This window comes from Octopus bimaculoides, chromosome 2 (genome assembly GCF_046866305.1).
Source record: "Octopus bimaculoides isolate indiv1 chromosome 2, ASM4686630v1, whole genome shotgun sequence".
Taxonomy (NCBI): Eukaryota; Metazoa; Mollusca; class Cephalopoda; order Octopoda; family Octopodidae; genus Octopus; species Octopus bimaculoides.
Window position 1 is genome coordinate 152,173,839 of NC_142929.1, and position 21,146 is coordinate 152,194,984.

The 21,146-nt window shown below is 35.0% G+C and overlaps 1 protein-coding gene across 1 annotated transcript in view; it reads right to left on the reverse strand.

Annotated features, from left to right (window-relative positions):
- Positions 1-85: 85 nt before the first annotated feature.
- Positions 86-21,146, reverse strand: part of LOC106872135 (ras-related protein Rab-39B) — a 37,437-nt gene continuing 16,376 nt past the window's right edge. Inside the window, exon 2 of the mRNA XM_014919007.3 lies at positions 86-2,327. Within this exon, the coding sequence (XP_014774493.1) occupies positions 1,901-2,327 (427 nt within the window). The 3' untranslated portion in view covers positions 86-1,900. The remainder of the gene's footprint in view (positions 2,328-21,146) is intronic.

Here is a 21,146-nt window from a genome sequence, read left to right on the forward strand (position 1 = left end):
ATTCACTCTCACTTGCTATCATTTTTCTAGTTAGAAGTTGACATATAAATGGAAGGTTAGATGATAAAAGAAACAAGCTCAAACATTTTCCATTGCTAATATTTTACTTGCCACAAGTAATTGGAAGCAAAAGAGGCAGAAAAATCTGTATTTAGTTTTACATTGAATAAAAATTCTATACAAGCCTCCATTTGAAACAGCATTGAATATAATGTTCAAACATATTACAAAGACATGCTATCAGCTTCAAAATATTTTGTAGCACTTAAAACTAATATGCATTTCCATTACTGTCCTGGTTTACCAATTGAAAAATCAGTATATTTCTAGGCTTTCCATAAAGACCAATATATCTATAGCATTAAATATCAAAGATTTTATTGAAGCATATATTACCAGATGTTGTTTCTGATCATGCAATAGGCTTAACACATTTTGCCTAATGCTAGGATATCTTGAAATATATACTGGACATTTTAAGCCCAAAGTTACTGTTGAAAGAAGCAGAGTAGATTGTTTCTGACCTTAATATACATTTAAAAAATAGGGAGAAGTTGGTAGCTGCTCAGATTTGTTTTAAAATTGGTAAAATGGAAAGGAAAATGTTAATGAGAACAATGGAAGTCTTGAAAATTCACACTGAGACTTTTACATGTGCATATTATCAAATGCTGGGTTGCTATTGTGTAAGATATATTTGTGACAGCATATTCAGCATATCATTGAGCAGAGAGACTGCTTGGAGTTGAAAATTCAAGAATCTAAGACAAGATTGACATAATTCTGGATGAATTGGCTGCATTCCATTCTGGCTTTCATAAAATATATACTGCCTATATTCAATCGAATAAATCCATACTGAATTCTTTAACATAGTACAAGGGAATCGATAATTATAGTGGATATTATTAATTACCATTAAAAATAAGCATTAGGTCATGATATTTCATTACTAGTTGTGAATTAAGTAATAAGTTGGTAGAATGGTTAACTGAAAAGTTTTAGTATTCAAAATGTAATACACACACACATGTATATGTGTGCATGTATTAATAGTGAAGTGTTGTTGCTTTATAAGAAAAGAAAGCAACACAACTGCTGAAATAGTAATAGCAGTAGACTAACAATTAGCAGTCTAAAAGATGGCAAATTACAAGGGAAGATAGTCTTCAGTTCATTGTCTCAGTTGTAATATTACAACTGAGACTTCCTTACATATGAGAACTTTTTTTTTTCTTTTTAGTGTGAAAAAGTTCATCATATAATTTATACTATTTTCTTGCTGGTAACTTTGAATACTTATATGAATTCCTTAGTATCTTCTCAGTTGATCATTTTCAAATCATTAACACATCTCATTTGTTTTTTGTTTTTTATATCAAATCATTCAGTTATACCAAATTAAATACAAGGCAATATTTCTGTCCAACCTGAAACGTTAGTAATCGAGAATTTTGCTGCTAGAGGATGAATGACTCTCATTGCATTGAGATAGGGGGATGAGGAATTTTGTGATTAAATTTTGATTCATTTGAATATTTTATTGTTTTAATAAAACAATTTTCTTGGGAAAATGGAGAATCATTAAATGATTTTGGTTGACTGGCAAATAATATACAAATTAAGATTGTGAAGCAAGCATTAGTATTTTAAACTAGACATTTACACAATGAATATTTAGATTAGAAATTTTTTGGTTTTCTCATCGATATTGAAACGACCTCTAAAATAAATCGTCAGTGATTTCAGTCATATAGGAAAACAGATTTTGTAAGGAAGAAGTCTCTTACAAGATGAATTCCAGCTAAAACATGACGGAATTACAGGGAAAAAAGTAAGAGAGAAGGTGAAAGATTGCAGTGGAAGTAGTTGAAAAACTATTGCGTAAGAATGAGAATAGTCAACAGCAACCTCCACCTTCTGGTTCACCCTCTACTAAATGTAAAGTCTCTTTGGGTCGAGCAAAACCATTTTTCACACCGTCCCAGCCTTCTTCAACTGTAATTTTACCTTCTTCTAACATTTGATATATGTCTCTAGCAACAACTAGAAAGGCTTCTTCCACATTTGTACCAGTTTTGGCGGAAGTCTCTAAAAATCTTAGTCCATGATATTCAGCAAATTGACGTCCTTCCCGGGTTGTCACTTTACGTTCATTATCCTTATCTGATTTGTGGCCAACAATCAGATAAACAGCCTTATGTGGTTCTATATGCAACTGCGACTCTTTCAACCAATCCTCCAAGTGTTCAAAACTACTGCGTTTTGTTATGTCATAAACTATTAAAGCTCCAACAGAGTTTCGGTAGTAAGATCTTGTTATGGATCTGAAAAATCACAGAAAGAAATTTGAATAAGATTGATGAAATATATATATATATACACACACATATATATACTAAGCAAGATAACTGATGTGGTTGTAAAAAGATGTTAAATAATGTCAATATATGAAAAACATTCCAAACACTGTCAGTCAAAATCTCTCTCCGCAATCTGATAAGAGAAGAGGTATCTATAAGAAATGTTCACTGATGTATGAGGTTATACCAAAAGTGGTTTCTCACAATTTAAATTCCTGGTTATACAAGAACATATCAACTGACCATTTTTGTACAATATGGTTAACTTCTTACACTATGTTGCATTTAGATTACTGTCTGAATGTATAATAATTCAACCATAAATGATTAGTCTTTATAAGAATTACCAAATGAACCTCAATGTGATCATCTAAAAATAACCAAATCTTTGTACACCTTCAAAATAACACTATATCCCCCTCATACTCTAGGACTGTACATTGTGAGAGGTAAAACCAAACAAATTATTTACAAGAGGGAAAAATGTGAAGAACTTTGTGTGTTGAGGGGAGTGTGAATCAGAATGCCATCAGCACATGCTATGTTGGAGGGATTTAACAGAAAACCTCTAACTCAAGAGGCAAAAATCAATGAAACCCACAGGTGGCCAGTTAAGGATATTTCTGTGCCTGACTCCATCAAGTGTAATAAATTAGTTTCAATGAATTTCTCAGGAGTGTGGGGTACTGGTGAGTGTCACAGAAGTGCAGATAGTAATCACTATACTTTTTACAGAAAGTATACAGTGATTGCTAACCAATGTCTCATATTTGGGATGCTGGAAAGTGATAATGAAATCTGGGAGATTACTCTTGGGGAGGGGACACCTTTCTCAAAAATCTGGCTTGATGCCTGTAGTTCAAGATTGAAGAATATAGCAAGGACAGTGATTGATTTGAACCAACTGGAGGTGTTTCATTATTTGGTATGTATAATGGAAGCATAAAGTTTTGTAATAGTATGCGTGTGCAATATGGAATTGGATGCAAACATTCTGTCAGTAATGTTTACAGAGCCATTAAAGGTAAAGAGAAATAGAGCTGGAAGATTTCACAAGTTGAGAAAATATCTTTTTATCAAGAGATTAGCTGCAATTTGCAGGTTGTGCATCTTGAAATTTTGCATTTCAAATGGTAATTATAACAGAAGTGGATAGAACCACCCAGATGTTACGGATGGATAATTTTTCTAGTTGTAAGCCAGGTTCTTTATCTGAACAATACAGGAGATTTGAAGTCATGGGCTTAGGTTGTGTGAAGAAAAGAGGTTGTCTTGGGTACGTTAGTGGTGAAGTATATTTGCTGCCTGGTACAGTTTGTGTAAAACTGATTGAGCTTTGGTATGAAAGGACATAAGACAGTAGGGCAACTGTGGGAAAAGCATGCAGTTAAAACTAAATCACTATTTGCTTTCATCAAAAGCCTATGACAGGGTCCCTTCCCTTATCTGGTGGTTACTGTGAAGCTACAAGTAAAAAAATGGCTGGTAAAATCCATACAAGCCACATAGGGGGTGCTGTCAGTAAGATAAATACAGCAATGAAGACTGTGCAGGTAGGGGACTATCTCCAGGTCATAAGAATTCAAGACCAGTTGTCCATGGGAATTCTTAAATGCTGATGACCTTGTCATAGTGAAATCTGCTGTAGAATTAGAAAAAAATGTAGAAGCAAAACCTGGTATCAACAGGTGATAGAATTAATTTAATTTAGCACTTTGCTAAATTTTGAGAAATTGGAAAAAAAAAAAAAAAAAAGACCACTGAAGTAGATAATTCATGAAGAATTTAATAATCCTGTAAACACTATTGAATAATTAATGCTATGATATTCATGTTGACTGAAATATATTTAAGTCAAATGATCACTGTGAGGTAGGTAGAGCTGGTAAAGAGGTTAAATGGTACTTGAGGTGACAGTTCATCCTTCTGCAGTCAATAAACAAATGAAATCATTCTAGTTATATCAGAGTTTATGAATAAAAGCATCGTGTGAAGTTTATAGGTACAGTCCATTCATCCCAAGTAAAACCATTAAAAAAATATACAAAAAAGCAAACAAAAACTATCCATACATAAAGTCTTGTTTTATTTCAATTAATGGTGGTAGTTTATGCTATATAATTTATAAGGCATCATTGTTAATATGCTTATAAATTAAGAAAGTTCACATAGTATGTGTATACACATAAAAACATAAATATGAACACACCTAGTGTTTATATGTTTATGCCATGCTTTATATGCACAAACGTTTTAAGTCCTCAATATATGAAGTATGCAGAGTGTGTGTGAAGGTAACTATATAATTAACTTAATACCATGGCCTCACGTGAGACTACAGTATGAATTTAATAATACATTTACCAAGACACACATCTGAAATAAAAATATAAAACAAATTCTAAAATAAAATAACTTAAAATAAACATTTTTTTGTTAACATTACAAATCTGAGGAAGAGGACTCTGATAAGGTTGATGTTTAATTCGACCACCTGTAGGCTTATACCTGGAAGGAGAATGTAAGCATGGAAGAAACACTATTGGATTGGATTGGATTTCTGAGGAAGAAAGGTTTGATGTAGGAATTTGAAGCTACAACATATAATGGGATAGGTGGGTTTAGACATGGAAAGTGATTGCAACATACTGGGCTAGCATTTAGCCAATATAAGTCTAGCAACTGTTGCATTCAAGAAATGTAAATGATATTCTAGTATAGACATGTTTTTCTATGTTTAGGGTTAGTGTTCAGAAAATTTAGAAAAATCACCAACGAGATAACCTCAAAATGATTAAGTATTTTGTCAATTTATCTCCTATGGTGTAATCTGAATCCTTAGAGTACAACAGATCTTGTCGGTAACTAATCTTTAGAGTGACAGTACTTCTCTCAACATTAATAAAAAATGAAGATGGCTTTGTAATGTCATACTTGAAGTTGTGATCATGAATAAGCAGTCTAATTAATATAATTATTAGTAAAACTAGAGATATTTGTAATATATTGATGCTACTTTGTTAGTTTCATCTTTTTGAAGAGAGATAATATATTCAAGATTTTCTTTATCTCATTTTTTTACAGCTTTAAATTAATAAGTTGCTAAAAAGTAATTATTCAAACAGACTGAATTTCAAGTTATTCATTGTCGTCACCAAAGTGAATATGTTTTTCATAATAATAAATTGGCATTTGAAGATAAGACTAATTTATTAGTGACATATCTGTATTGGATTTTAAAAGTTCCATTCGGCTAAATATTTTGCTTGGTTTTCACTTAATTGTTATATAATTCTTTTAGGAGCCCCATGAAATAATTGTGAGTGAAAAACTAAAAGATAGGGGATGGTAGGTCCTATAATGTATTTCCTCATAGTTGTAATGACTGAGGTCTGTATATGGCAACTGATTGTTTTCTGAGGGCCTGCAAAGTCAAAGGGGACCAGTCATCTTTTAAAAGCAAAGAGAAGAAAAAAAAAGCATTAATTTAATCAATATAACATGAAGTCTAAATGAATGTATGCAGTGTCTGATTGATTCAAAGATAATTTGAAGTGAATGTAAAGGAAAAGATAGAGTGGAGAAATGAACTAGCCTTTTACCTAATATGTATTAGCTTTATCTGAATATGATAGAGAAAGATTAAAACTACTTCATATTTCAACCTTTGAAATTGAGAATATTCAGTAAAAAAATACAAGCAATATTGTGATCGCCAAAAATGGTGTCCCAGCATAGCAACAATTTAATGACTGAAATCAGTAAAAACACAACCATCAAATTAATTAAAATATTAGGAGGATAATAACTCTTGGACTAAAACTGGCTAAGGAAACTCTTTACTACTTCTGCAGAATACAACCTATTTATTGACAGAGATATGATAAAATGTGCCCAATTTTCACTAAGATATACACAACAAAGTGGGCCAGTTTTCTTTGTTGCTATATGTGCTATGTGACTATAACTGCAATGAGTGTCAAAACTCATGCAACCTATGGACACCCGGAAAATGATAATGATAATTGGCCAACAATTGAAAGCTTCCTTTTAATTTGATAAAACCTAAATTAAAAAGGCAAAAAAAAAAAAAACGAGTAGACTGGTGGTAGTCTGCATTGGGAAAAGTTCTGATTGTTTCTCTCTAAATTTAGCAGTACCCTATCCACAAACAGTATCATAGCAATATTTTCACATTCACATCTACTAAAAAACATCTTTAGTTAGAAATACAAAATTTTCACACACACAGTCCATGACATATCCCAACATCATTAATTTCATTATTATATTATATAGAGTCTATAGTCTAATAAATTTAAATATTTCACTACAACAAATTTGATCATATCTTTATTTGAAATTATTTCAAATTTCTAAGTTATACATGCATTAGTGTTGGAGAAACTAACTCATTATAATTCCCTACAAATTTTACAGCCAGTATGCTTTAGGTCAGTCAGCTTCTCTTTTCTACGTTGTCACTTTCCCCTCACACCATCATGCTTTGAAGCTGACTGAATAGTAGCAGTTATAACTGAGTCAGTTAAAAGTAAACAACTCTTGAGTTGAATTTGCTGGATTGCAATTTTTGGCAGAAGCAAGATGAAATTTTAAACTTAATTGAATCTTTATTTAAAATTTAATTTATTTAAAATCTTTCCTTTAAACATGCACTGATGTAGGTTATACAACCAGCCTGTTTTGGATTAATATGTACCCACACCAGCAAATGTAACTAACAATTTCTCAGATGTCAACATTCAACAATCCTTCTATATAGTACTATAGAGACAGTTTTACTTCACACCCAGAGTTCCTTTGCAACCCTGCCAACTCTGGAGACAATCTTTATGCCAAGCAGCATCGGTTAACAACCAAGCTTCTCCCTGTCAGTAACTAAGGTTCTTCTTTTCCCTTAACCCTTTAGTATTCAGATTACTTAGTCATACATTATCTTGTAACTTTGAGATTTGAATGACATGATTGTGTATTTTTAGAACAATATTGTAAGGTAAGTGTGAGAAGCTGGATCTGGCCAATTTGAACATAAAACCAGTAGAATATTTTGGCTAGACAGAGCCAGTTTAAATGCTAAAAATGGTAGATCATACAACTAAGAAATAGATTCAGCAAGAGACATCACCGGCTACCAGTCTTGGACAGAAGTAACTATAAATAAGAGCCTACACGAGATAAAAGGGACTCTTCTATCTGGCTTGCACTGGACAATTTCTTTACGGTTGGTGGCACAATATAATGCATACAGTACACTCTGTAAACTGGCTGATGATAAGGGCATCAAACAATAGGAACCATGCAAAAAATGAAATAAACAAGTAAGATGTGAACTGCACAAGTTGTAAAACAGCCTATCCAAGTACAAGTGTAATTACTCTGAATAAGAACTGGAATTACCTGTAAAGTTGTTGTTATTACTAACCATTGGAGGGTGGTGGATTAGCAGAATGGCAGTATTTATTTATAACTCCTAAGCTCTATTTCTAAATCCTGTCAAGGTTAATTTTGTTTACATTTTACCAGGATTGATTAAAAAAAAAAGTATAAGTCATGGGGTGGCGTCAATTTAATCAATTCATGGTCTTGCACCTATGTTTGAAATCATAACCAAAAGTCATAATATTTATTAGAGAATATTAGTGTTGCTGAACAACTTTCAATTTGTAGAAATCACATCAGATTTAACAATAGTCTTTTAAGCAAGCAAACATGCTGACCAGTACTATGAAGTAGATACATTTATGTAGGGAGAGAGAGAGAGAGAGAGAGAGAGAGAGAGGGAAAGTGAGTGTGAACTGAAGATTGTTTTATCATTAAGAAAATATTTTAATGGGACTATAGTTTAAGAAAAATCAATAGATATGAAGCATTATCTTGAAAAAGAGGCCATTCAAAACAAACATAAAAGAGTTTTCTCAACTAGAACTAGATGTCTTATATGAAATTACTGAAAAAGTACCTAGCCCAAGAGTCTAAAACAACATACAAGAGACTATAAAACTCCTAATATGTATCAGTAATCATGCTGGTAGCTCATCACAAATAGCTGAAGCTACTCAATCAAGATACAAGTAAATATCTTGAGCCAGGATGGACAAGTAAGTTACAAACTAAAATGTTATTTCCATGAAGAAACATCTAATAGATTCTTAGTTACGAAATGTAACACAGATAAAAGCAAAACCACTTTCTCCACTCCTCTATAGTAGTAAGTTTTTATTTCAACACTATTTTCTCTTTTCCACACATCATCTCTCACTTCCTTCTTTTACACAGAATCATAGATTTATTGCTATAACTTTCATGTAAATTCAAATGTACACAATAAAGGATTGGAGTAATGGACAGCTGGAATTTCTAAATAGAAGGACCTACTGAGGGCTAAAGACCGAATTCAGCTGGGGCAAAGTTTCAGCCAGAACAAGGGTGATATGGTGATGGAAGTGAGATAGATAGGACTATAAAAGCAAAGAACCAGGCTTGGAAAGATTGGAAAATGGAGGCAGCAAAGAATTATATCAGAAAGGTAGCTAGATGACAGCTTTATTAAGCAAAGGCAGAAGCAAAAAAGGAAAAGTTTGCCAATGTCATATAGTATGAGGTGTTTTGGATTGTAAGACAATGTATCAGAAAGAATCGAGATATTGTCGGAGAGAAGTGAGTATGGATGTTTAATGATATGATTCAAAAAAGAAAGTAACACTTCCATGCCTTTATGGAAGTGTTACTATGAAAGGGTATTAAATGTGGAAAATGCATGGGATAATCTTTCCAACATGGACCCAACAGAGGGATCAGCTATCCTAGTATGATAGATATGGCAATTAAGGATATAGAGATAAGGAAAGCCCCTGATCTACTGTGTATCACAACTGAGATGCTTAAAATATCTGTAACCTAATGTCCATGTTCCATGCTGGCATAGATCCAGAGGCTGCATCATGAATGTCTTCTTTGGCATGGTTTCTACAGCTGGATGCCCTTCCTAATGCCAACCCTAGCCCAATTAATTAGGAACAGAATTAGAATGGATGAAGTTTGGTTTTGTGCCAGGGAGAAGTACTACTGATGCCATCTTCCTAGTAAGAGAACTGCAGAAGTATTGAACTAAAAGTAAACCATTGCACTTGGCATTTGTTGACCTGGAGAAAGCCCTCAACAGAGTCACTGCCTCTATGATCTGGTGATCTTTGAGGAAGTTAGGAGTAGATAAATGGCTTGTGAAAGCCATGTACAGGGATACTATCAATAATTGAAAGTTAGTCATGAGTGCAGTGATGAGTTCACCAGGGCTCAGTTCTCTGTCCCCTTCCATTCATCATTGTCATCCAGGCCTAACAGAGGAGCTTATGACCTGTTACCTTTATACTCTGAAGGTTTGCTCTGGTTTCCCATCACTAGCATTTTATTGTCTTCCCATTTACTCCCGACCACCCTTAAAAAAGGCAGGGTAGCCATGTCTTTTCTCTATAGCAAGATACCTGCATTTATTTGTCCCTCTACCATATTTAAATTTCTCAACACTTGGGATAAAGCCACCTCCCTTCTCTCAAATAGTCCCTGCACCAATGAGTCAGGAGGGCTTTTCTTTTCCCTTTTCATATTCTTACCTGTTTTGTAAGTTACTTTGTGACCTCACTGGTGCTGGTGGCACAAGAAAAGTACTTAGTACACACTGTTAAGTGGTTGGTATTAGGAAGAGTATCAAGCCGCAGAAACCATGCCAAAGCTGACATTAGAGCTTGACACAGTCCTGCAAACTTATTAAACCATTAAACTCATGCAAACCTTAAATAGTGATGATAATGATGATGATGATGAAGAACAATTAATTTATTACTACACATTTGTTTTTTATCTCTGAACTTTGCTGAATTTGTAGAAATCCCAACACATTTAACAGTATTCTTTTAAGAAAGCAAAAAGAAAAACACCAGCCAGCAGTTCTGGGTGGTTTCCACTTCTTTTCATTACACCATTATTCTGACTGCATCTTGTAAGTTTATTTATTGTTAACTATCCCATCCACTTCTAGAAATTCAAACTTTACAAACAAAACATACAGCCTACCCTAAGCCCTGCTTTTTGATCCAAAACAAATCTAATATACTGTAAACATACACTACCTCTTTCCTTTCTTAATCTACCCCTGTCTTTCTCTTTTCTTCATTGCCTTTGCTGTTTGAGCACTCTTAGCAGTATTATAGAGACATAGGCCACAATGAAGACTGCTCAATTAGGAGAGCAGAAATTTTAAATCAAAACTCTGCAGGAAGATAATATGAACTCTGAACAAAGACAACCTATTTAGAAGAACAGTAATTCTAAATAAAAACAGACACAGAGTAGTAAGGACCCTTTATTTTGGCAAACAATTTCTCTAGTATTCGTGATATGATAAAGTACATCTAGTCCATGTGTAAAGTATTTGATGACAGGAAAGGAATCAAACCCATTAATTCATACTAAAATTAAGACAGCCACAATCCTTATATGCAAGAGTAGTACTTGTGTTAATACTGCAATGGTATTGAGAATGACCAGTGCACTTGGCATAATTGACATTAAGAAAAAGACATGGAAGTGTTGTACAAGGGGTTGCTGAATATGGAGAATGCATGTGAGAAAGAAAGCCTTTCCTAAGTAGAATTAAGAGAGATCAGATACTGAAGTCGACTGATGTATAATCAAAAGCATGATTAAGGATAGGAGATGTGATGCTAAAAATAACAACAATGTAAGGCTTGCATTAGTCACTTGCATACTCAATCAAGTAGTACAGGAAGATGACATAACCAATGACTAGTTTGGCAGTGTCAAATTGATGGACAAAGTTATGAAGATAATAGAAAAATTTATAGCTTAACAGATTAGCAGATAAATTAGTTTAGATGAGATTCAGTTTAGGTTTGTGTTGAGTCAAGGTACCTTTGATTCTCTTTTCACAGAGAGACAATTACAACCAAAGTTCTTAGCTAAAAGTAAGCTACTATATCTAGCAGTCACCAGTCTGGAGAGACTTTGATAGGGTACCTTGCTTGTAGTCTGGTGGTCACTAAGAAAGCTAGATATAGCTGAATGGCTTCTGAGCAATGTACTGAAGTAAGTCAGCAAGTTGAGAGTTAGTAATGAGTTCAAAAAGGAATTTAGCACACAAGGTAGGTAGGTATACAGCAGGGTTCAATTCTCAGTATTATGCTATTTACTAAAGTTCTTCAGGCCATAAGAGGAATTCAAAACTGGCTATCCATGGGAACTCAGTATGCCAATGATCTAGTTCTCATAGTGGAATCTATCCAAGTATTTAGAGAATAAATTCCAAATGTGGAAGCCATATTTAAAATGGGCCTCAAAGTAAAACAAGTAAAAACAAAAAATATTTTATGAAGAAAACATTTGTTGCTAATTACAATTCTGAGGTGGAAGTATTGAATAAAAGATTGATTGGATTAAATAATTTGAATGTCTGTGATAATTAAGACTATCTTTTTTTTTATAACACCTAATCAACTCTGACTTGTGAATCATGTTCTAATATCAATTGCTTTCACTATGACATAAGTTAATTTTATTTACTTTTCTCTCACAACAAGACCATTAAATACCATTAAATAACATTTCTCTTTATAAACATTAATTTACTATTGTTTTGATAGTCATATTTTATCACTCCCACTCAAACACACTCAAAGCACTTACATCCCCCCTCCCTGTATCATTCATTATATGCTGGCTTTATTGACATTCCAGTCATGGGTATTGTTTTTTATCCCGTTATATTATTTTCTGAATTGAAATTTTCAATATGTTTTTACCATTTTAAAATAGTAGGGAGTAGGTTAAAAAGGATTTGGCTGTTATCACAAGCGTGTCCAATAACTATGTACAAGCTCCTATATTGGAACAAGGATGTAGACTATCAGAGATGAAGGAGAAACAGCAACTGTCATACTACAGCTGAAACCTCTTTACTTGCCTCTAGTGAAGCTCCTACTAGAGTCTACAAGTATACGGGAATAGCAAAAGACATGAAACACTCAGATTGTCACAATTCATTCCTTCCATCAAATAAACTGCTCTAAGTTGGAATAGTCTATATAAAAAGCTATGGATCACACCCTGTTGTTCAACTAACTATATAAATATCATACAGCTGTTCAACCAGGGTTCACTAAATCTAAATAACAACAGCCTACACAACAACAACCTTCACTTTTTGACCAGTCATCCTGTCTCAAGATGCATTCCTCTGTAATTCACTCTATGCTCATGTTTTCGTCTCCTATATTAACTACTTGTTATCTCTAATTCCCTGAAGAGGGATAACATTTACTCATCTTCACCAGACTAACAAATAAATAATTTAGAATGGGTACATAATTATTAAAATCAATCCCAAAACAGACAATTGGAGCCTGATGCAACTCTCTGGCCAGCCAGCGATATACTGTGCTTGAGAAAATCTGTCAAATAGTTGTGGCCAATGCCAGTGTCACATAAAAAGCACCCATTACTCTCTTGGAGTGGTTGGTGGGCATCCAGCCATACAAACCATGCCAAATGAGATTGGAACCTGGTGCAAACATCCATCTAACCCATGCCAGTATGGAAAGTAGACACAAAATGATGATGATGATGATAGTATAAGATCAGAGATTTGTAAAAGTGGATTGAGTATGTGTAATTGTTTCAATACCCTTTGTAACTGATAGCCATTTTATCCACCCTGGAAAAAATTTGAACTTTGTTGGGGTAAGTAACTATATACCAATAAAGAAAATTGAGTCCAACTTTCTACCATCTCAACCACTCCAACAACAGCAATAATAATTTAAGAACTGTGGTTGGCAGAAACATTAGAGTGTTAGACAAAATATCTTGCAGAATTTGTTTCAACTCTAAACATTCTGAGTTCAAATCTTGAAATGCAAATCCTTTGCATTTCATCCTTTCAGTGTTGATAAAATAAAATATTCAAGTACTGGAGTCAATATAATCTACTACTTCCCACCTCCCAAATTTCTGGTCATGTCCCTACATAAGAAATTAACGAGAAAGATATGCCATAATATACATCTGGAAGATCCTCGAAGGAATTGTCCCAAACTTTGGCATCGAAAGTTACACAAATAAAAGAACTGGACGCCATTGCATAGTGCCAAAGATGTAGGACAAGCTACTGCAATAGCCTGGGCTTCAGAGGTCCACAGCTCTTCAATATCCTCCCGAAGGACCTGAGAGACCTGCATGCGGTGGATGTAGGTGTCTTCAAGATGAGGCTGGACCTCTTCCTGTCAGGTGTCCCAGATGAACCAACTTCACGGCAGGAGGTGCGGATGAGAGCAGCTGTATCAAACTCTCTCATGCACCAAATGTCAATTCCTGAAGTAAAATTTGTGAAGTAAAATTGTGTAGCAACACCAAATGGCAGTGCCCCAGCATGGCCACAGCTCATGAGCTGAAACTAGATAAAATGAAAAAAAAAAATTAATAATAGCATTTCTGTATTTGATGAAACATTCAGCAAGTTGATAATGTTAGCTACACCATGTACCTGTAATAGAGAGGATAGAGGACACCTACTATAGCTACAACAGAACTAGACAGATTTAAGAGCTACTGTAAAATAAAATATTAAATACTAGCAACAACAGAACATTTAAATGGTCACTAGTGGCAAGAAATAGCAACTTGCTGCCTTACGTAAAGAAAAAGGTACATTAGATAATGCAGCCCTGAATACCATTAAAAAGAGAAGGCAGTCATGGTTGGAATGTCTTTGATTATCAAACTGCTTGATTGAGATTCACCTCAAGAACAACTTTTGATGTTAATCTTTTTAAAATGAGTGAGTGGTGCGCGCACACACACGTGTGTGTGTTCATGTATGTACATGTGTGAATACGTATTTATCAGGTTGTTTCAGAACAATTATTTAATGTTCTTAGCTGACATGGCTTAAGACTTATAGATTATAGCTGATTAGTATTTCCGTTTCAACTTTATTCACCACTGGGCCAATGACTATGGAATTAGAACTATTTAAGACCTATTTAGCTTATTTGTTTACTGACAACTATAAAAGCACACAAAAATTTGAAGTATGAGGAACAGTTTAAACTTGCAGATAAATGTGAATTAGCATGGGTCCACTGACTAGCTTATTTCAATGTATTGATAATTACAAACAAAAAAAGTTTCAACTTTGAGGAAAACCTGTCAGAAATAACAGCCAAATCTGTACCCTCCAATGTAAGAAAAAGGAGAGAAAGGTCAGCTAATACAGTCATAAAATACTTAAAATTAACTCTCTGGTGTTGCGGTTTTGTATTTTTCATAGTTAGTGCGGTGGGGTATGGAGAACTCCACTCATAGTTTAGCTATTTTTAGTACTTTTTATTTCTTTATATGTGTTCTGAAGCAATAATATTACCAAAAAACATATTCTGATATAATGTATTTATTTAACATGTAAACAAAAACAAACGAGAGTACTCTTTGAAAATGAAGGTCAAACAAAATAAAACTATTTTTTGGTGGGGAGAGTGCTCCTTTCATGTTAACTCATTCTTTGCACTATCATCCTCATCACTCTGAGCGAAGCAGTCAATCCAAATGTACATAGCATGTTCCAAGTAGATGGGCTTATAGCAGTTCTGGTAGCAATTTCTTGTCTTATGATCTTTTGCCCTGGGGCACAATGAGCATCTTTGTATGGAATCTTCACAATGACATTTTGGAGGTAATTCCTTAGATGCCGAGAAATGTTGAATCTTCCTTTTCAAGTCTTTCCTCAAATATGAGTTTGTCTTCTGATGATGGATATGGTCCTCCACCAACTTGAGTCTCAGTTCCCTCAGAAACTTTAAGCACCTGACAGCTGTTTGAGAGTTTTCCATGAATATATTGTATGCATTTATTCCTGCAACATTGAGTATAGTGTAGAAAACTGTAACTGGCCAATGTGAAGTATTTCTGGAAACATTGTAGATGGAATACAAGTGATCCACAGTGTCTACTCCTCCTTTAGTACTGTTGTAGAAGGTAATAATCTCTGGTTTTCTTTTGTACTTTCATCAATTGTAGCATCATGATGCATTGTGCTCAGTAGGACAACATTTTTATCTTTCTTGGGAACATATGAGGTCAGTGTAACATCCTTCTGGAAACCAAACAAGCTTGTGTATTCAGTTTTGCCTCTTGTGGCAAAAAACTGAGGGGGAGGTTCTTTCTTGTTCTTTCTCAGAGTTCCAACTAATGCTAACCTGTAATTCTTCAAGAGACCAACTTCAGATCCGTAACTTGTAAACCAATTATTCATTGTAATATTTTTTCCAGACCCATTTATATAAGACACCAACCATTTTATCACTGCTGTTCCTGAATTATCTACTATAGAAGAGCCTTCTGGTTGTTTCCCCAAATAGAACTCCATACATGACACAGAAAGTTTTAGCATCTGCCAAAATATATTTTTATGCCGTGTTTTGCTGGTTTACTTAGCATGTAGACCCTGAATGGACAGTTCCCTCTAAAAGCAGCTAACATTTCATTATAATTGGAGACATTATAACTGGAGATACAATTATCAATAAATTTCTCAAAGAACATTCTAAAAGGTGCCAACTTATCTTCCAGTCTCCTTTCAGCCATCAAATCTCATAGACCCTTCAGTCATCAAAACTCATAGACTTCAGCAGGAAACAAAATCACTGCAAAGACATAGTTACTGGAAAAATTTCAATTCCTGTACTATCAGTTGCCCAAACATCTTCCATATTCATTCAGTTAACACTAAAAACTCCTAACAGATAAAGCAGTCTTATTACAGCTTCCATCTCCCGTTCATTAGTATGATCTTCTTTTGATTTAGCTTTATATTTTCCTTGTTTACTGTCAATGTAGATATTAGTGCAAGCTACTAATTCATTCAGAAGTTCTTGTGTGAGAAACGAAGACCAGCAGTCCTTTGCAGCATACACATATTTTGCTGCTTCTCTTGGTCCTGGTGAATCCTTGTATGTGTTGTGTGCACATGTATGCCATGGAAGACATGGGGGAACTTCTTTCCAGAGAGTTTTATTATTTTTGCCTATAAACTGTTTTTTCTGTGTTCTTGGTAGCCTGCTGTTCATCTTCATCATTAGCTTCATCTGTTTCTTCTAAAGGATCATCTGGTGAAGTCTGCAACATGCCATCTGCTTCAGTTCCTCCCTCTTCATCTGTTGTTTCATCCTCAGCTATACTCTCTTCTTCCTCTTCATCTGGTTCTTCATCAAGAAATGATCCTGATTCTTCTGTCTAATTCTCTCTCAACCATCTCTCTCAATTTTCCCGTTTGTCTTTAGTAAACCATTGTGAATCTGAAAGGAAAGAAGATTTCTCACTTTTGGTCAGTTGACAATAATATATGTGAGAAATAATCAGCCTTTCAGATATAAAAATAAATAAGTAAAATAAACAATAATAAAGAAAAGGAAACAAAAATGTACCTGTCAATAAATAGTACAGTGAATGGTATGGTGGGTTATGCACAACCCCAGACACAAATAACAGGTGTGTACACTTCTCATCACTCAGCAAGTAACCAAGTGGAATTGTGCATTACCTCAGTGAAGTGTGCTGAGATGGATAGCACTATAACTGCTGCCAGATGTAAGATACACATACAAACATCACCTGGGGTATGAGATATCCCACTGCACCACCAGAGGGTTAAGGTGGAAATTAATTTTCTTTCTATATAAACTATATAGAGTTACACCCCTTCACATTCTGAGTTCAATTTTCACATCTTTCTTTCACAAGGGACTGTATCTCACCCCATCTTCAATGTTTCTAACTTTGAACCTATGTCAAAAATAATTACATCTCTACACATTTTGGCAAAAATATGAACATACACAAAACAATGGAATCGCAATCATAATATTTAACCCTCATTTTAAGGGTTGATATAGTATATTTTAATTCAAGACATTAATAGATGATTATCATTTAACCCTTTTCCTTTATAAATCATCATCATTGTTTAATGTCTACCTTCCATGCTGACATGGCTTGGACGGTTTGACAGGAGCTGGCCAGACAGGAGCCTGCACCAGACTTGTGTCTGTTTTGGAATAGTTTTTACAGTTGGATGTCCTTCCTAACACCAACCACCCAGCAGAGTGGACAAAATGGAAACAGAAATTAATATAAGGAGAAATAAAGTAAATAAAGATGTTAATATCTCTCTCAATATGGTAAGCTGATCTTGCAGAATAAGTAGAGCAATGGACAAAACGTCTTGCAGCATTTCTTTATGTTGTGAGTGCAACTTTGCTCTCCATCCTTCTAGGGCTGGTGAAGTAGTGAAATCAATTTTAATTGACTGTTCTCCAGCCTTAAAATATGTGGATATAAAATGAACTAGAATGCCTGACCTACAAGAAATAACAGTCAAGTCTCCCTCATATCATTCACCTTCTTAAAAACAAAAAGAAAAGAAAGTACACACTATGTAGTCTAGATGTATATTATGTACTCCAATATATACAAAAAGATGGGTTAGTTATAGCTGGAATGGCTCAGTAAGATTTGAACTAGCAACATAAAGGGAAAAACTAAAACAGGTAAGGTATTATATAAGCAACAATATATGATAAAGAACATAATTCTGATCACATCACACATTTATGTACAGACCACACTCACACATCACCTAAAAACAAAAAAAAAACAATATTGAAAATGAAAGACAACTTGGACATGCATGAAGTACAGCTTGTTTCTGCAACAAGTTACAACTCACACAGTACCTGTCACTATGTGTTCACCCCAATCCCCAAAACATATTTACATCTCAGAACACCACAGAACTATCCTAAGTGAATGAGAGAGAGCATTTGTGTGGTGGCTTGACTTATAAAAAGAGTTGTCAAATAGCACACTACCATCTTGAAAGAGAATAGAAACACTGAATAATGTAGCCCTTGATGTAATAATATTCAAGAGAATAATTGGATCTGCTCAGTCATGGATGACTTGGGGCTAAACAACTACAACACCATCTTAACACTATTCTTCTTGTTCAGTTGAGACAAAACTATATGCATAGATGCTGGTATGGCTTGCAACCATGTGGTTTCACATTCAGTCCCATTGTTTGGCACCTTTGGCAAGTGTCTTCTGCTACAGTCCTGGGCCAAATAAAGCCTTGTGACTGGATTTGGGAATCAGAAACTGAAAGAAGTCCAGTGTGTGTGTGTGCGTGTGTGTGTGTGTGTGTGTGCGTGTGCATGTGTGTGTGTGTGTGTGAGAGAGTCCAACCCATACCAGCATGGAAAACGGACATTAAAGGAGGATGATATATATATATATATATATATATATATATATGGAGGTGTACTCTTGTCTTGACACTGTGTGACAGTTGTGAATAGGCATCAGCATCCTACAAGGGACGTTGTTTGTTTCTAGTCTTCTGTGAAAAACATGTCTGGCCATAGGGAAATATTACCTTGCTGGAAAACAGTGACAGTCGGTCATAGGAAGTGTATCCATCCATAGAAAATCTGCCTCAACATGGAAAAGAGAATGTTAAAACAATGATGGTGTATCCGTGTACTCTGCAAAAATGTACAAATGTACCCAGTAAAAGGCTGAACTAAAATAGCTTGAAATCTTAAACCAATTTTGTTGGAAACTTGCTCTTCCTAACCAAAATATGTGGGAGACACAGACTCAGTGCTTTGGCTTTTTCATTGGTTTGATTTGAAGTAAAGGGCTGTACTCATTGTCTTTGAGACTGGTACAGATTCCTCTTTGAGCAATGTCAGAGTGATGCCGAAAAGAAGAAAATGGTCAGAGAAGAAATTATGCAAAGCTGAACTGTCATTCTAGGAAGGAAGGACTGGGCATAGTGGTTAGTGTAAATCAAGGGGGTGGGGCCAGACACAGTATGAGTAATGAAAGGAAGCAAGACAAATCAAGAGTACATGAAACCAGCCAGCTCCAAGGAGTAGAATCAACTGTAGTAGAGGTAGAAAAGGTAAAGTGAGGGGACAGCATATGTCTGGGCTGGAACTTAGAATTTTCTGGCTTGGGAGAGGAAGGTTAGTTTTTGTGATGCACTTTGTAGCAACCTTGAGGGTTCTAATTGTAAGTTGTTCATGTTTAGGAAGGAGAGTGTATACCAGTTTTTTTTATGTGCAGTGATTATGTATGTGATATTGATATGACCTCATTGGAGAATCGTTACTTTGAAGTGATTTGCAGTTCTGATGGAGTGGAAAGAGACAAAATGTGCATAGTGAAGTTGGATACATTCATAGAGGTTTTTTCTGCGGTACTGGAGAAGTGGAAGGGAGGAGGATTCCACAAAGTTGTTGGAAATCCATTTGACAAGGACCCCAAAAATTAGCTGCACTTTGGGAAGTTTTAGATAATGGTCTTGAAGGAGATGTAGTACTGGCTAAGAGCCAACAAGTTTACAGTAGTAAGTAATTTTTCTCCAAGTGTTGCAGGTCATGCCTGTTGCCTGAACTATTGCAATGCAGCTATGAAAGCACCACTTTTGGTTATGTGTGGGATGTGGAAGGCCATTCTAAAGAGGATGGTTTCAACCACTTACCTAGCTGTACTTGATGGTTCAGTGATAACACTTACCACCAGAGATAGTTAATAGAATTGAGTTCCAACTTGGCTTCAAGTGCCACAGAATGCAGTAGGTAGAAGTGTTGCTTTGTATGTGAATGTGTGGATGGTAATCTCAATAAGACAGTGGTTAAACCCAATAGATGTGGTGAAAAAGAGATAACAGATGTGATGTTTGAATTTCTGTGTTAGTTAGGGATGCAGGGGATGAAATTAATTGGTGTAAAACAATGGAGATTGCAACCATCAGTATGAGAGGAGTGGAAAGCACTGAAGATACCAAGAATGATACATCAGAAAAATGTGAGGTGAGATATATTTCTTTGATAAAGATTGAAGAGGATTGGGTTGCTAGAAGAGTTTGAGCCAAAGTAACTGTAAGACCTTGCTGCTGATGTCCAAGGAAGAGTGATGAGTGTCAAGAAGAGTAGACTTTATATAGGTACAGAAACCTCCTTTCAAAAAGAAGTTCAAGTACAAAGTGTAGCTTGGATAGCAGAAATGAGTTATAAAGTACCAGGTAAGAGCTTGGTTTTGAGACAAATAAGATATATAATTTGCATATTAATAAGACATGATGTATAAGGTCTAGGTTGAATTAGATTCAACAGATATTAGTAAAGAGAATGGAAAATTATCTAGAAGATTTATTGTTATTTACTAATTGAGGGGGGGGGGGTCTAGGAAAGTGCAGTGGATATCAGTGAACCATGAGATCATAATAACAATAAATTTTTTGTCAAGTGCCTGGTCACAAACATTTGCAACAGAGTTTAATATCACTTCTATGGGCCTGGAAGTGATTTCAAATTGTGTGGCACCACCACAAACCTCTACCATCCCTCCTAAAAAGAAGACTCCCTATATGTTCATTTAGCTCATTATATATAGCAAGATTCATTAGACAATATGACACCAGTCACATGATTCACGGCCAAGCAACAATGCATCAAAAGTGTCAAAAGAAGGAGATCAAGAGAGAGTGAGAGAGAAAGAGAGACATTAGAGATACCAGTGTCAAATGAGCAAAATGAGGAATATAGAGAAATAGTAAGAGAAAGAGGGCATGGGAGGCAGATAGTAGACAATTGCTCACCTCACAGTGTGGAAGGTACTGACTCAGTG